Source organism: Cucurbitaria berberidis (genome assembly GCF_010015615.1).
Source record: "Cucurbitaria berberidis CBS 394.84 unplaced genomic scaffold K460scaffold_5, whole genome shotgun sequence".
NCBI lineage: Eukaryota > Fungi > Ascomycota > Dothideomycetes > Pleosporales > Cucurbitariaceae > Cucurbitaria > Cucurbitaria berberidis.
The window spans coordinates 3103029-3119514 of record NW_024468939.1 but is presented as its reverse complement, the minus strand read 5'-3'; the positions used below and the strand labels follow the sequence as shown (position 1 = coordinate 3119514).

Below are 16486 nucleotides of genomic sequence, written 5' to 3'. Positions count from 1 at the left end.
TGGGGGGACAGCATCGAGTTCATCGCCACAAACACGGAACAGCGCATCGCGAGTGGCTCCACTGCCATGATACTTGGCCGGCTAGTGCATGACGACGCAGCCTTGTTTCGGAGACAACATGTGCCGGCTCTAGTCGCGGCACGACGTAGACGACGACCTGAACTGCTAGTGCCCTGTTCTTGGACACTGTACATCTTGTTGCTACTGTGGAATGGCACCGTGGATGCAAACTAGAGAATCAATCGCACTTCGGCCTTCCCCAATCTTACCCCGCGTTTCCAAGACCACATGCACAAAAAGCAAGCCCTCGTCACTAGCACGGGAACACAAAGCCTATTGATATGGTACTGTGCTTTATTTGTGACAGATACCGATGCTGCAATACTAGACTTGCTGTGGGAAAGAAACAAAACAACCAAGACCGGACGCCTGCGCTATGAGCTCTGTATGCCAATCCTATACACCAATGCAGTTCAGCATAATGCTGGATCGAGCTAATATTATCATTGAACCACCTCCGCCAGCTCTACAACCCCTACACAGCGTCACTTCGTCAGTAAGCGGCACCACTTCGGCCCCTTCCAGCCGTCTTGAATGTCATTGACTGCTCCATTAGACCCCCAAGCGCTAGTGTATCGTTTGGATCGACACCCATCCTCTCGTAGTCCATGTTGAAGCCGGAGAGATAGAAGCCAGCAATGACAACCAGATACGATAGGATGAGAATCGAGCCTTTGAAGTAGTTGCTCTTCCCCTCCCCGTACATGTAGGAGAGGAGGAAGACGCAAAGGATGACCGTAATCATGTCCCACTGGGGGAAGATGAGGGTAAAGGTTTGATGGGCGACTTCCCGAGCCGGAATGTACGATGCATGTACTGCACTATAGAAGACCAGAGCTGGGATCTGGAGAAGACAGACTTGCAGGGCGTATGCGGATCCAATCTCCATGGACAATGCAATGTTACCGTTCATGGCGAAGGATATGGCGTTGAGGAACTCGGTCGTGTTGGGCACCAGGGCGAACAGTGTGATGCCGAGGAACTTCTCGTCAATATCTGAGCCGTCTAGGACTGCATCGACTGTGTTGACTAGGATCTCAGCGATGATGGCATAGGCAATCGTCGCCGATAGAAGAATCGCAGCACTCTTCTGCCGACTCCAGTTGGGCGCGTCGTGTCCCCCTGACGTGTGACCGGGGGCCGTCTCCGGTTCCTCTGGGGCCTCAGTCGTAGTTCGCGTATTGGCCGGACGCTCAGCATGTCCTTTACTCGGTGTGTTTACACGGTGAGCAGCTTTGCGCGGGTCTCTTGTGACATCACGCGTTGCTAAAGCTGTCGTCGTTGCGGCAATCTCGGTAATTTGTCGTGCGAGTGACTCGGCAGCGTCATCTGTGAGGCCTTCAACGTGGAAGGCATGGTGCAATCGCGTGTCCCCATCCTTGGGCGGTACCATGTGTGGAGTCTGTCCATCTGATTTCGAGCTCGGACGGGGGTTCTCCGAGTGCGTATCCTCATGACCAAGGCCGACTTCGTGCAGGGTCTGACCAACGATGCGCTTGTATAGCTGACTGTCCCGTATATGTGCACGCGACACAGACTGACCCGTCGCTTGTCTGACAAACGATGAATGAGGAAAGTCTAGATGCCCGCTGTTGCTGAGACCGCTCGCACTCATTTCCATAGGCTTCTTTTCTTTCTCCTCGGGTTCGCTAGTCCAGATTGTTGCCGCATGTGTTCGCAGGGTGAACAGCAAGCCAATCACGTAGGAGCAGAAGAGCAGAGCAGCGGCAAACCACGTGTATGGCTTCACGGCCTCGTTGTAAAAGCGATCGTTCAGCGCTGGCACCTGTGAATAGTAACATCTCCGACAGTCTCTCTCTGATGGAAGGTTATGGTGGGTAATGCATGAGTGACAGTTGAGTTCGTGCTACACGTTGTTAGCAAAGTCATAAAAGAGGCTGAGAGCACCTTACGCTTCCATAGACCTGATAGAACAATGTGGGCCCGAATGCGCCAATTACAGCAAACAAAAGCATAGTAGACGTCACGCCGGCCGACCTTACGTTGAAGCGTTGAGTCTTACGCTTCAAGGCACCAAAACACATGGACAAGCCTGGCAGGAATAGGATACCTGCGAAAATGCTGCCGATAATACTACCTTCGACAAGCTGTGCTTTGCCCTGCTTGAGTGCCACACAGTACAGGAAGACCTCGACGACTGTCGAGAAGAAGGCGTTGATTGTTGCGCCAACACCCATGGAGGACTGGGCAGAGATGGAGGCGACTGCTTGACCAATGAAGTACGCCAGAGGGATGATAGATAACAACGCCAGTGTGAAAAGGAGGAACTGATCCGTTAGCCAGATCTTAAGACCCATCACTTCATCCAAAACCCAGTAGTCGAAAATGGTGAAGGCTACAAGACCGAGGAGGTTGATGAGGAAGATATTGGTGCCGTCGATTGTGTATTTCCAGTATTTGATACCGACTGCACGATAGGTGCATAGTAGAATCGAGGAAGACTCGCCGGGACGACGGACATTACCGTTGTCAGAGTGGAAAGACAAAGCCAAGGGGTGACGTCGTAGATGGTCGAAGAGGAGTAGCGTGACTTTGCCCATGGGTATTGTGAAGACGAGGAAGAAACACAGTCCCGAGACCAGGAACAGTGCTGGGGTCAAGATGCCATAGAAGTAGACGAAGAAGATGACGCGGCCGAGATTCCATTTCCCACGACCAAACAGCCTCCGCTTAGTTTTCGCGGTGTCAGACTGGACGATGTTGGCCCGGCCGTCTCGCCCAAGCAGACTTGTTGTTTCGCCGCCAGAAGAGTCTACGCTATTGCGTCGTCGGCCGATAAGAGAGCTCGTGCCAGTCGTGGGGCCAAAGAAGAGCCGTCCTTCTTCAATGTCACCGCTCTGCCACTGCTCGTATTCGCTGATGCTGCGGCCTTCGCCTTCATCTTCTTCCACGTATGCATCGTCTTGCAGCAGCTTGACGTACTTGCCAAACGGATAGAAGACGTAGACGGCGAGATGAAGGAGTAGATGTGAGTACTCCCGGCAGCTATCATCGAATCCAAGCACGGCACACAGAAGGCCACCACCAGCCGCGATTATGGCCAACCACCAGCCAAAGACCAGTGTCCAAGCGATGTTGAAGACGACGAGCCATCTGCTCACGAAAAGGCCCGGCGAAGAATGAATGTCGGCCTCTGCGTTGCGTTGCACTGAGCGTCCCTTCTTGTACAAGGCAGGCTTCCAGATGCGGATACCGAACGGGTGTGTCACGTTGATGGCGTCCTGGCGGTCCCGTAGCGTGAAGCTCTCGGTATCGCTGAGCTCGGCCTCGTCGTCGTCCTCGTCAGGAGTGCCGCTCTCGTCGTCGTCGTCTTCTGCTCGTACGGTTTCCTCCTCCGATGAGCCAGGTTGAACCTCCGCCTCTTGCCCTACTGGAGGGCCTGCACGCTCTTGCTCGATTTCATCGTCCTCGGTCGACTCTATCGTCGTAAGTGTCGCTGGTTGCGCGCCAGTCTTGCGGCGGACCGTCGACGGTTTCCGGCGTAATGGCTGGGGTTGCCGATGTTGCTTGAGCAGCTGCTCTAGCTGAGCTTGATCGAGCTGCACTTCCTCCTCAGCGTCATCAACACTGAACTCCTGGCCCTTGTGTGGAAACTTGGACGATGTGGCGCGGCGGCTCATCGAGGGCTTCTTCGGTTTCGCAGTCGACGATCCCTGGTCAGACGTGCCGGTACTTTGCTGCCGACGGTCGATGCCAGAGGTGATGGACCCTATATCCTCATCAGCTTCGTTCCTGGTGGTGCATGCTGGCAAAGCCTTACCATAGCCTGTTGGCGGCATGGCAGCTTGCGATCGCCAGCGCGCCGTCTCCGCACTTGTAGCCGTCGATGTAGGCATGTCACTGCCATATGCGCTGCTCTGGCGGGCGTTCTCTGGCGGTGGATTGGCTCTGCCTCCAGTGGGCGTGCGATCCTCCATGGCGGTACCACGATGCGATGTTGTGCAAGGGAAGCTGTATGGGGCTTGGCCTGGCAGTGTGGACGCGGGTCACAGCGCGGTATGTGAGTTTATTTGCGCGAGTCAAATCTCAGCCGCCATGCGGTCACGACGGAGAGAGGACAAAGATGCATTACCGGTACAGGTCGTGCCCCTCTGGTGTGGTGGATGTCGAGTAGCACCCGTCGACGCAGATGACCTGTTAAAGGCCCGGGATCAGCCATTCATCAACAAGGCCCTGCAGCAAACTTGCGCCCGGATCCTGTCTCATGCCAGATCAGACGGCCACGTCAACATGGGATTTTATTTTTGCCTTCAGAGCAAATGGAATGAATTTACGGGCCATTAGATGCTATTCACGCACGTATTCATTTCCCCAGAATATGCACCCCAGTTGCTATGGAATGTGTACACAGGCAGGCATGACATGGCCCTCAGGGAAGGGATAAGCAGTGGGTGGGGCTCCGGGGGCCTCTTGACACTAGCGCGTATTCCGGCCCGACGTTGTTGCGCGCCTTCTCTTCTCGGGAGCTTCCAGTGATGGTGTCAACACTACTTGCAAACGTGCAACAGTCGCCCACCGCCGTACCTATCTATCGCTAGGCCGAAGCTCTCGCCGCAGCTTCTCGTCGCCCCACCCCGCGCTCTCCAGGCAATACGCGTCTTCTGCCCGCCTCTACATCACCAACACCCATCCGTCCTCCTCAGCCGTCCACCGCCGCCAGCGCCCCCACAACCATGGCGCTCGACACGTTCTTCCACAACAAGATCGAGGCAATGAAGCTCGAGATCATACAGGGCCAAGCCAAACTGCGACGCCTCGAAGCCCAGCGAAATGACTACAACTCCAGAGTGCGGTTACTGCGAGAAGAGCTCGGCCTCTTGCAACAACCAGGCTCCTACGTCGGCGAGGTGGTCAAGGTTATGGGCACGAAGAAGGTGCTCGTCAAGGTGCATCCAGAGGGCAAATACGGTATGTACTTGAAGCAGCAGCAATCATGAACCCCGCACTGACTAGTAACCCGCAGTCGTCGATGTCGCCGATAGCGTCGATATCAGCAAACTGACCGCCGGCAAGCGCGTCACCCTACTTAGCGACTCTTACAAGCTCGAGAAGCTGCTTCCATCGTCCGTCGATCCGCTGGTGTCCCTCATGATGGTCGAGAAGGTGCCAGACAGCACGTACGACATGATAGGCGGTCTCGACCAGCAGATCAAGGAGATCAAGGAAGTCATCGAGCTGGGTCTACAACATCCTGAACTCTTCGAATCGCTCGGTATAGCACAGCCCAAGGGTGTCCTGTTATATGGCCCGCCAGGAACAGGAAAGACTCTGCTTGCCCGTGCAGTGGCACATCACGCCGACTGCAAGTTCATCCGAGTCTCAGGCAGCGAATTGGTGCAAAAGTACATTGGCGAGGGCAGTCGCATGGTCCGAGAGCTGTTTATCATGGCACGAGAACACGCACCCAGCATCATCTTCATGGACGAGATCGACAGCATTGGCTCAAGTCGTGTGGAAGGTAGCTCGGGGGGTGACTCGGAGGTGCAGCGTACCATGTTGGAACTGTTGAATCAGCTGGACGGTTTCGAGCCCACGAAGAACATCAAGATCATCATGGCAACCAATCGCCTGGACATTCTGGACCCTGCCCTGCTGCGGCCCGGCCGTATCGATCGGAAAATCGAGTTCCCGCCACCAACTGTCGAAGCGCGTGCAGACATCCTGCGAATTCACTCGAGGAGTATGAATCTAACGCGCGGAATCAACCTCAACAAGATCGCTGAGAAGATGAACGGATGCTCAGGTGCCGAGCTCAAGGGTGTCTGCACGGAAGCCGGTATGTTCGCGCTCAGGGAGAGGAGAGTACACGTTACGCAGGAAGATTTTGATCTTGCGACCGCCAAGGTGCTGAACAAGCACGACGACAAGGCTACCAGTTTGAGCAAGCTGTGGAAGTAGACGACAGCTTGTGTGGCATGGTGTTTTGGGCGCTGCTTACTCACGATTTTGACGATGCCGAAATTCAGGTCATGTACACCAAGCATAGCGGTATAGATACTCCTGGCATAGACCACCTTCTAATCCGAACTTGACGAACGTTTTCAGCGCGCAAATCGCGTAGCCATGCACGCACGTGACAGCACGTCATCCTTAGCGCGGTTGGCTCCAGTCGTGAAGTTCCATTGACTCCATCCCGCATCCCGCCCTACTACACCATCCGTTTGCAGATCTTCCCCATACAACATACTGCTTACTGTGAACGAGACCAACAGCTTTTTCCTACCGTCTGTATATTTCCAAACTGCGTCCACAACCACATCTGAACCTCTTATCGCACTTGTGAAGCTAGACAACCATATTCTGGGACTGACGATCGCAACGATGACGTAAACAACACCCGCAGGACCACACATTCATTGGCTTTGTTGCTGTAGGTTGCACAAACGCCCACATGCGTATCCACGAATTGCGTGAGCAGGATTGCCGATTGCGTGACAAAGTTTCTTTTCGCGAATCCTACAGGCTGCCCAAATAGGCAGCTTGAGCAGAGCGGTTTCACTGCTTTAATGCCCCGGTCGGACCCCAGGTTTTGATCAACCTAGACCACGGTTGAGTCAACGCTCGGTGAGCTTCACCTCACGTCCCCACTACCCGGCTAGTTTCTCGATTAACTACCCCGTCTGTCTCTCGATATTACCTCGGCCGATTTCCTTATCGACGTTGAAGGTGGACAACTATAATGGCCGATTACGGGTCGAAGAAGATCGAAGACGAGCACAAGGATGCGACACAGGACATTCCCTCGATCCATGAAGCGCCTATCAGTGTGCTTGAGGAGGGGTCTCTGGATCCGGAGTATCAAGCCAAGGCGAAAGTTCTAAACAAAGCGATTCAGGATATTGGTATGGGGAGGTATCAGTGGCAGGTATGTCCAGCGCATCATCCGTTCGTTACTAAAGTCTTAACATCCTACATAGCTCTTCGTCGTCATCGGGTTCGGGTGGGCGATGGATAATCTATGGCCCATCGTCACATCCCTCATTTTCACACCAGTCAAAAACGAATTCAGACCCAAATACGGCCCGCTCCTTAGCCTGGCGCAAAACATCGGTCTCCTCTTCGGGGCCGTCTTCTGGGGCTTTGGATGCGACATCTTTGGCCGACGATGGGCCTTCAACCTCACCATCGGTATCACTGCCGTGTTCGGGATGATTGCAGCAAGCAGCCCCAACTTCGCTGCTATAGGCACGTTCGCTGCGCTATGGTCTGTCGGTGTCGGAGGTAACCTCCCTGTCGATTCTGCAATCTTTTTGGAGTTCTTGCCGGGATCGCATCAGTATCTCCTTACCATTCTGTCGATTAACTGGGCACTTGCGCAAGTCTTTGCCACGCTTATTGCGTGGCCGTTGCTGGGGAATTACACATGCCAGCAAACGGATAAGAACTGTACTAGAGGGGAAAATATGGGGTGGCGCGTAAGTGTTCCTGGCATGTATTGTACGTGAGACTTTTGCTAATTCCCACCTTCTAGTACTTTATCCTCGTGATGGGAGCAACTGCTTTAGTCATGTTCCTTCTACGCTTCGTCTGCTTCACAGTCTACGAATCGCCAAAGTTCCTCATGGGCAAGGGCAGAGATGAAGAGGCGGTCCGCGTAGTTCACGAGGTAGCCCGTCGAAACGGCAAAACGTCGACACTAACACTGGAGGACTTGGAAGTCTGCAACAACCTCGCCATCGGAGGGCTAACAGCCCATCAGCAGACCACGGCCGCCGCAGTTGTGAAGCGCAACCTCCAAAAGCTCGACTCCTCACACGTGAAAGCGTTGTTTGCCACAAAGAGACTTGCTCTTTCTACTAGCCTTATGACATTGATATGGGCAAGCCTGGGACTGGCCTACCCGTTGTACAACAGTTTCCTCCCGTTTATTCAGGCTACCCGTGGCGCCGATTTTGGGGACGGCAGCACCTACCTCACTTACCGCAACAGTCTCATCATCGCCGTGTTGGGCGTCCCGGGATGCTTGCTGGGCGGCCTGCTCGTCGAAACACCACGCATAGGCCGAAAAGGAGCTCTCGCCGCATCCACCGTCCTTACCGGTGTCTTCTTGTTCTGCTCCACCACCGCACTCAACTCCAACAGTCTTCTAGGATGGAACTGTGCTTTCAACTTCTTTTCGAATATTATGTATGCAGTTCTGTATGCGTATACGCCAGAGTTATTCCCAACAAAGGACAGAGGTACGGGCAATGCGATCACAGCCAGCGCGAACAGGATTTTTGGTATCATGGCACCAATCATCGCCATGTTTGCAAACCTAGAGACGAGTGCTCCAGTCTATGTTTCTGGGGCATTATTCATCGCGGCCGGATCATTGGTGCTGCTTCTGCCTTTCGAGAGTCGGGGGAAGGCTAGCTTGTAGGGAAGCTGGGGACAGATACGAGCGATCTAGCTTTTCGATGGTGGTATGAGGCAACTTCCTACACTCTGAGAGTTTCTAACTCGTGCTGAGATACTTTGGTTGCAACACGAGACATATTTTGGGTTTAGATCAGAGGGTAGTGTCCATATGCATAGTTCTTACTTGGATAAATACCCATAAGGTAAAATTGAAACACGGGCCTTGATTATCGACTCCATTAGAAGTAGTCACAATAGCTTTGCCAATATCGTCGTATGTGAATAATAGATTTGAACTTGCACGACTTCTAGAGGGGTTTGCAGTGTTGGCATGGCTGAATGCACAGCACGAGCCTCCAACGACGTCATCCGAGGCTTTCTTTTTGTGGAGCGGGAAGGCGCGCGACATGCTGGCTCAGATCAATCTTCAAGCAAACAATTTCGCTCAACCTTCCAGCAGGTGTTAATCGGTGAGCCATGTCGTTGGTAGTCGAGTAAGTAATTCCTTGCCGGCATCCAAGGCTTTGGGAACACCTGTCAGAATCTCACAGCATCAGCTAACATGATGGTAGCCAGGTGCGCCGCATAGACAGCCAGCTCGACCGGGTACAGCTGTCAACGACGCGAACCGGCGGCAGCTTTTCGACCCTTACCGCCGAAGAGGCTCATGACCCGGCCAAGGCGGCACGCATCGCACAGCTCCAGAACCTAATCAAGTCATTATCCACAACAGCTTCGTCCAAGTCCGATCTCGTCCCCGCAGGACGAATCTTGGAGACACTGCAACGTGCAGAGATATCGAGTAGCTGCTCAACGTGCAATCAATGGTTTACGCAGGGCGAGGATAACGGCTACAGCGATGAGAATACAAGGGCGGACGCGAGCTATGAGCATGAGCTGGAGTGGCTGCTGCTAAGCAAAGCGACGACGCAAGCCTACGGACAGGTGTTGAACACAATTCTAGAGCAGACCATTCCGCTCGAAGACGATATATGGTACTGGGATGATATCCTCTCGACATATCGCTTTGCCGGTCTATATTCGATACAGACATCGCCGCTCCGGGTGTGGAAGTGGTCGCAGGAAATATACCATGACGTGCGGTCAAGAGGTGGTCAACTAGCCGACGGGTGGAGCCAGTTCTATGGCTTGGTCAAGAATGCTGTGCAGGAGCGAAGTATTGCCAACATCCAGCAGAGGGTGGTGAGCCCGCTGGCGCTGGTGAGGAATGAGGGCAGAAAAAAGCGTGCAGCTTTACGCAAGATACGGCTAATCAATGCCAATGCACTTGGTGTGCTTTTGGGCGAGGGCTTGAGCAACGAGAGGTAAGCCTTGATTATGATTCTTGCAAACACCATACTAACAAAGATCAGCTTCCAGGACGACGGCACACAATCCCCCGGGCTCCTCAACACGCAAGACAGTAGCAGAAACAGGTGGAAGAGTACCGTTTCGAAAAGCATCGCCCTCATGGATGCTGTCATCCAGAGCGTTAACACAGCAGAATTGTCCGTCGATAAGTTCGACGATTCAGTCGCCAGCATAACTCAAGACGATCAGTATTACGAATTGCATGAGCCCACTGGTGAGCGAACGGCGACCACACTGAGACCGGGAGATGTAGCAGAGCGTCTTGAGTATCTACTCCGGCGTGCCTTACCCACTTACTCGACGAACTTCAACGCTGTCGTAAAGGAGAACGGACGGCCGTCGCGCCTCATTCGGTATTGGCTACCAGCAGCAGCACTCTTGATCTCATCGACTACTATCTTACGCATATTCGTCAACCGAAAAGAAGAGATCCTCAACTGGATACGCGAATTCGGACAAACAGTCATTGACTTCTGGTCAAACTGGGTGATCGAGCCTGCTAAGAAGGTCATTGGCACCATCCGCCATGACGAGGACAGCGAGGTGTCCATTATGAGCAAACGCAGCCTGGAAGCCGACCGCGCGAGCCTCGAACGCATGGTGGTTGACTTTGCTGTCAAGAATCCTGAAGGTCCAGCGTTGAACGATACACAGATCGCTGATATCAGGGCCAAAGTCAGGGAGGGTGATCTGACAACGGTGCTGAGATCATACGAGAGGGACATTCAAAGCCCAGTCAAGGGCGCAATTGTCGGCAACCTGGCCAGCGCTCTGCTGATCCAGGTCCAGAAGACCAAAGTCGACGTGGAAGTTGCCATGAGCGGCATCGACAGCATTCTCAAAAGCCAGGAGCTGCTGTTTGGATTCATTGGGCTCACGCCAGGTTTGCTTGTCAGCATTGGCGCCTACAGATGGCTACAAGGCGTCTTCAGCAGTCGCAAAGGCGTACAGAGGTGGGCGAAGCAAGGCCGCATGCTACTCATTCTGCGCAACATTGACCGCATACTCACGGGTGCGACGCCTACAGAGTTCGGCGAGATATCGTACAAGGACCATGGCCTGCTCCTCTGTGAAGTGCATCTACTGAGACAGGCTGCGAGCGATATTCTCCCGAGACGGATATTCCATGATTTCTTGGTGGAAATAGATGAGCTTGTCGATGTTCGGAGTGGTCTTGATCGGCAGCAAAAAGTGGTGGAGCGGATTCGATGGGCCTACTCGAAATGGTTCACGTGAGCATGGAAAGGCCACGATGACGGCGGTGAAGGGATGAAGTGTATTAGTGATTAGCATACATAGCGACGACTTAATATACTGCCAACCACTTGGGGTGAGCAAGCAGGTTCAACGGGTGGTCGCCACCAAGCTGTCTGTTTTCACACTACTCGGCTGTGGCAGGTGATTAGGCGGGCGTGGCTCGCCGCTTGGCGCTTGAGCCCCCAACGTCAACGTACCTTTGGCCTTACACCTGGTTCCACTTCCCCCAAACACCTTATTGCACTGCCTATCCTGACAAACTGTCGCCCACCGAGACGAGACACCTGTCCTCGGCTTACACCTTAGCTCTACGACGACTCCTATCGCCACCGCACCTCTCCACCATCACCAGCTATCCCAACCTCTCCGCACATCCTCCCCCAGCGGGTGCAGCACCGCAAACCACTCTCGCCGATAACGCAGACAACGACGACGGCCATACATAAACATGGCTGGCTCCAGGAATTACGACTTTCTTGTAAGCAGCCCTCTGCGCGCACCTACCCTACCTGCACGCCCCCGGTCCTATCTCCTCTGCTCTTCCCCCGCCTTCTTAACCCTGGGTGAAGCTGCTAACGCTCCCGCATAGATCAAACTGCTTCTCATCGGCGATTCAGGTGTAGGCAAGTCGTGCTGCTTACTACGCTTCAGCGAAGACTCGTTCACGCCCTCGTTCATCACCACCATTGGCATCGACTTCAAGATCCGGACCATTGAGCTCGACGGCAAGCGCGTCAAGCTGCAGATATGGGATACCGCAGGCCAGGAGAGGTTCAGGACGATTACGACGGCGTATTACAGGGGTGCCATGGGCATTCTGCTGGTTTATGATGTTACCGACGAGAGGAGCTTCAACAGTATGTCTACCTACTGACACTTTCCGTTCTAGCATCGAGGAGTGGAAGATGCACGGGCACAGACAACGATAGCGAGATAACACATGCTAAAATACGAGACAGACATCCGCACATGGTTCTCCAACGTCGAACAACACGCTACCGAAGGCGTCAACAAGATCCTCATTGGCAATAAGTGTGACTGGGAAGAGAAGCGCGCCGTCTCAACAGAGCAGGGCCAAGCCCTCGCAGACGAACTTGGTATCCCATTCCTCGAAGTTAGCGCCAAGAGCAACATCAACGTGGACAAGGCCTTCTACTCGCTCGCGAGCGATATTAAGACGAGGTTGATTGATACCGCGCGGACGGACCAGACAGCGCAGCCAAAGGTGGATGTTGGCGGGACGGATGGAGGAAACGCGGGAATGGGCGGAAAGTGCTGTTAGCAAACGAAGACAGAGAAGAAAGGGATGAGATTGTGGATGAACGAGCATGGGGCAGAACAAAGGACCAGGCGGCCTTTCTCGAAGAGCGAAAAGCGCTTCTTGATCGAATTTGTTCTAGCTAGAAGAACTGGAAGAGGAGCGAGTGGCTGCACGGGCGATATCACACATTTGATCCTCGCTTGAGCGATTTTCAGGGTATCATCATTTTCTTCAACGGTACTTATCTTGGCGTTTTTGAGAGACTTGGGATTCTGTCTAGCTGTCTACATTACTCTTTGTAATGCCACTTGTACATGCACATTTTGAGGTTTCCTCTTCTTTAGACCTGCGTGTTTATCAGTCTTTTTTTATTCTTTTGGGCTTACGGCTTAAATTCGACACGAGAACAGTGACGCTGACGATACGGTGGCTAAAATCTAGGGAATCTCCTAGCCTCGGCAGTAGGCCTTTGGATGTTAGAAGTCTCTGCATGGGTCGATACGTGAGACAGGGGGTCTGGAGCTGTGGGGATCCTTGTTTTCGTTTCGGTGAAAGCGTACAAATCCCTTGGTGGATACAAGCAGGAGCCTCGAAGAGCACGGATAATGGCATGAGAGTTTATCGGTAACGCCTCAACCCGCGGGTATCCGGCGAAGAGTAAGACACTCTGGAGAGTATCCGTCAAAAAAACGCAAGATTGTGCATGCTATCTCTCGATCAATGCACAGAGACGTGTCTCACTCTGGCCAGGGCCGTGCAGTGCAGCACATGCGGCAAATTACTCCACGAAACACGGGTACAACGAACGTGGACATCTTGGTGTGGAACTCGGTTCATATATTGTACTATGTGATGAATATCCCAAAAGGAAATGCCTTTACAGAGGACTTATTACGAAAGGCGTTGCATTTCCCCCACCCGCAAAACAATGCATGTTCAAACAACAACAAAAGAGAAAGGGAAATATGGTCTTATTAACACACTTCAGTCGGAAAAGTAGACATTTACAAGGCGAAGAAGGCGAGCGCCGCGCCGAACAAGGCACCCTGGGGTGCGAAGTGCAGAGACGATGCTGCACCGGTGAACTCAGCTGGCGCCGAGGGGCGGTACGCTCCAGTGCCTGTACCAGCGGGAACGGGCTTGGTGCCCAGCGTGGTAGGAACGGGATAAGGAGCGCCACCACCGGTAGTCTCGGCGGGGGTCTGGGGCGGTCCGGGAACAAGACCTACTGGCTCCGTGGGCTTCGGGCCCGTAACCGCGGGGGTCTGGGTGGTGAAGTGGACTTGGGGGACAGTGAGCGAGGTCGTTCCGTAGGTGATGGTGGTGCATGGCACTTCGGGGGCTGGTGGCGCAGGGGGTGCGGGAGTCACGCTGGATCCAGGAGCGGTGGCGGTGACGGTGCCTGGCACGCCGGCAGAAGGTGGAGGCGCGGGCTTTCCTGGCACACCGGCAGAAGGTGGAGGAGCAGGCTTGCCTGGGACGTAGGCAGAGGGTGTGGTTCCTGGAACACCGGCAGAAGGCGTAGGGACACCAGCAGAAGGTGTGGGAACACCAGCAGAAGGCGTGGGGACACCAGCAGAGGGTGTAGGAGCAGGAGCCGGGTTCAAGGGAATGTACGGCGGGCAGTCCTCGATGATCTTGGGGTTCTTGGGGACATAGTCTGCGCAGATACCGATGAGGTACTGGAGCGCCTTCTTGGTCTCCTCGTCAGTGTCGCAGCGAGCCGAGACGCAGTCGATGACGTTCTTGGTGAATTCAGGGTTGACGCAGTAGCAGCTCTTGTCGGCATTGTTCTTGCAAGACGCGTCGATTGCGAGCCATGTGTTCATGCACTTGGGGAGCACATCAGGTGGGGACGCGGGAGGGTAGGCTGGGGTAGAAGGCTTAGGACCAGTGGAAGAAGCGGAGCTCGTAATGGGAACTGGGTAACCGCTGCTGGAAGGAGGTGGCGATGGAACACCGGAGCTCTCCTTGGGAGGGGTCACGGTGCTGCTCTCGCGGCTTGGGGGAGGCACGACAGTGGTCTTTTGCGTAGGGGGTGGGGGAGAAGCTGAAGCAGAGCTGTTGGTGTAGGGCGAACCGCTGGAGTAAGGGGTAGCTGAAGAAAGCGTCGAGACCTTGGGGGTAGCCGTAGACTCGGTTGGTGGCGGGGTGGCCACGCTGGTAGACTTCTCCTGGCACTTGTGGCAGACGGGGACCTCTGGGGGAGGCGGTGGGGTGTATCCCTTTCCGGGGTTGCAGTCGAAGCCGATGTGGTGGAAACCGATCTCGCACTCCTTCTTCTCACCCTTGTAGTGAGCACCAAGATAGACGTCAACCGACTTGGCACCACCGCACTGGGTGTTCTTGATCGTGGAGCCGCCTGCGGAGCATGGGCTGTAGCTCTTGCACTTGGATCCATCGGTCATGGTGTAGTGCAGCTCGAGATCAACGTCGAACTCGACGCTCACATCGATGTCGGTAATGGAGAATCCAGACTTGCGCTGTCCGCAGCCAAAGGAAGCAGGCTTGTCCTTGCGGACGTAGTTCTTGATGACCTTGTTGCCAAAGGTCCTCTTGGTGACATGATCACGCTTGCCGAAGGAGCTGGAGCAGCTCCATCCGCCGGAGAAATCAAAGTCTCCATAGGAGAAGTCCTGGTCGCCATCCTTGAGATCCGACCAGTCGAAGCCGCTCTTCTGCTTGTCGCTACATTCATTGTCGTTGTACTGCGGCGTCTTGAAGTTGTCGTAGTAGTTCCAGGTCGCTGCGACCTGCTGGGCAGCGAGCCCAGTAACGAGGAGAGTGTACGTGGTCCTCATAGCGATTCTAATCCGAATGAGACTTGAATCGTATGGGAGAATGGAAAGAAGATATGCGATCCAAAAAGAACGTAAGAAGTGATGTTGATTATGTAGTGTTGAGAAGTAACGAAGGATAGACTTGAAAGTGAACAAGGCCTAACGAATGGCACCTTATTCAACTAAACAAGCGAAAGGAGTAGGAATGAGTGTTATTAAGATGAAGCACCGTGAGGATACTGATTGTTGTAGTGGACAAAGGCGATAGATATATACTCGACCCTCATGCACGGGCATGAAACCAGCAGTTCAAAACATTTGATGCACATTCACAAATGATTGGACGGCAGAGGCAACATGCTCAAGACGACTCAGCCACACGGCCATGGACAAGGCCTCGATGCTTTGTCGCGCGCTCGGTAGGCCCACATAGCTTAGATCGCGGCCGAGGTGGTCTGCGAAGAGGTCGAATACAGATGCCGAACGGTTTTAGGTACTGGATAAGCGAGCGCCAGGGGAGACCTCCTGAAACGCCCTGACTAGCAGGCGTATGTAAAGAGTTATGCAGGTACAAGCCAATCATGTGAAGGGCCTCGAACTGGGCGAGCAAGTAGGGCGTCACGTCGTTTCTTGGAAGCCTACTCGACTGGGTCAGCTTCGTTCGTTGTAGTCGCGCCGGAATCACGCAGAGAGCGTCCGTCCCTGTTGTCGACCTACTGTTGGCAACGCGCCCTGCCGCCTCTCTTCTGATAGATCTCGAATATCTCGGAAATCCGGCCTTGGACGGTCGTGACATTCTTCTTTCCCGACGCCCGTGTCTCGCCATACACAGCCCACATGCCCCTACTCCTGCATCCTCTTCGACCCACACTCCAAAAGAGCCGTTCCACGCTATTTACATGACCCGTTTAGGTGTATCATGTCACTCTCCCCTTGCGCTAACCCCAAGCGTAACGCTGTTTCCCCGAAATAGCTACACAGACCCGTTTCACGAGTGTTCCGCACCCCCGAACGACAAGCTTCCGAGGCCAGCCGCCAGAGGCTATGGATGCCGCGCATCAAAAGCTTGATTGCAATACGAAAGGGGAGCCGAGGGGTGGAGAAGCAATGCAGTTGTTTGTGGCCTGTTTGGTTTTCTCATGCCACTCGAACGCGATGTGAGCGAAGCACGTGCAGGGTCCCCAAGCTAAGGCCACGATAGGACAGCCGAAGCCATGTCCATCCATCCTCTTTCTAGTAACGCAGCCTAAGCACCCAGACCATTGCACACGGTTCCACAATGTGCGCATAAATCAGAGAGGGTGGGAAACTAGAGTTGAGCTCCTTGTTTGCAGTGTTCCCGCTCTCAAACTACACTCACCTCTAGAGGCTGATACATCTCCAGTTTCAAACCTTG

General features: G+C 54.0%; 5 protein-coding genes across 5 annotated transcripts; 3 read left to right on the top strand and 2 right to left on the bottom strand.

Annotated features, from left to right (window-relative positions):
- Positions 1-182: 182 nt before the first annotated feature.
- Positions 183-4299, bottom strand: K460DRAFT_420427 (calcium permease family membrane transporter-like protein). Its single transcript, XM_040938081.1, has 3 exons — positions 3842-4299; positions 1974-3790; positions 183-1927 (listed from the first exon to the last, which is right to left on the bottom strand). The coding sequence occupies exons 1-3, from the start codon at positions 3996-3998 to the stop codon at positions 554-556; spliced, it is 3348 nt and encodes a 1115-aa protein (XP_040785090.1). The 5' UTR covers positions 3999-4299; the 3' UTR covers positions 183-553.
- Positions 4300-4754: 455 nt separating this feature from the next.
- Positions 4755-5979, top strand: K460DRAFT_409933 (26S protease regulatory subunit 8; the record flags this gene model as incomplete). Its single annotated transcript, XM_040937310.1, has 2 exons — positions 4755-4989; positions 5045-5979. 2 exons carry the CDS (start codon positions 4755-4757, stop codon positions 5977-5979), a joined length of 1170 nt encoding a protein of 389 aa, XP_040785089.1.
- Positions 5980-6597: 618 nt separating this feature from the next.
- K460DRAFT_186746 (MFS general substrate transporter) lies at positions 6598-8671 on the top strand. Its single transcript, XM_040927091.1, has 3 exons — positions 6598-6946; positions 6999-7496; positions 7553-8671. The coding sequence occupies exons 1-3, from the start codon at positions 6761-6763 to the stop codon at positions 8441-8443; spliced, it is 1575 nt and encodes a 524-aa protein (XP_040785088.1). The 5' UTR covers positions 6598-6760; the 3' UTR covers positions 8444-8671.
- A 227-nt stretch (positions 8672-8898) lies between these two features.
- Positions 8899-12331, top strand: K460DRAFT_359119 (NCA2-domain-containing protein; the record flags this gene model as incomplete). The annotated part of the gene is made up of 6 exons (XM_040932170.1): positions 8899-8915; positions 8994-9746; positions 9795-11024; positions 11512-11527; positions 11639-11906; positions 12009-12331. The coding sequence occupies 6 exons, from the start codon at positions 8899-8901 to the stop codon at positions 12329-12331; spliced, it is 2607 nt and encodes an 868-aa protein (XP_040785087.1).
- A 782-nt stretch (positions 12332-13113) lies between these two features.
- On the bottom strand, positions 13114-15381 carry K460DRAFT_186767 (uncharacterized protein). The gene has a single exon (XM_040927092.1). The coding sequence runs from the start codon at positions 15109-15111 to the stop codon at positions 13315-13317; it is 1797 nt and encodes a 598-aa protein (XP_040785086.1). The 5' UTR covers positions 15112-15381; the 3' UTR covers positions 13114-13314.
- Positions 15382-16486: the final 1105 nt, after the last annotated feature.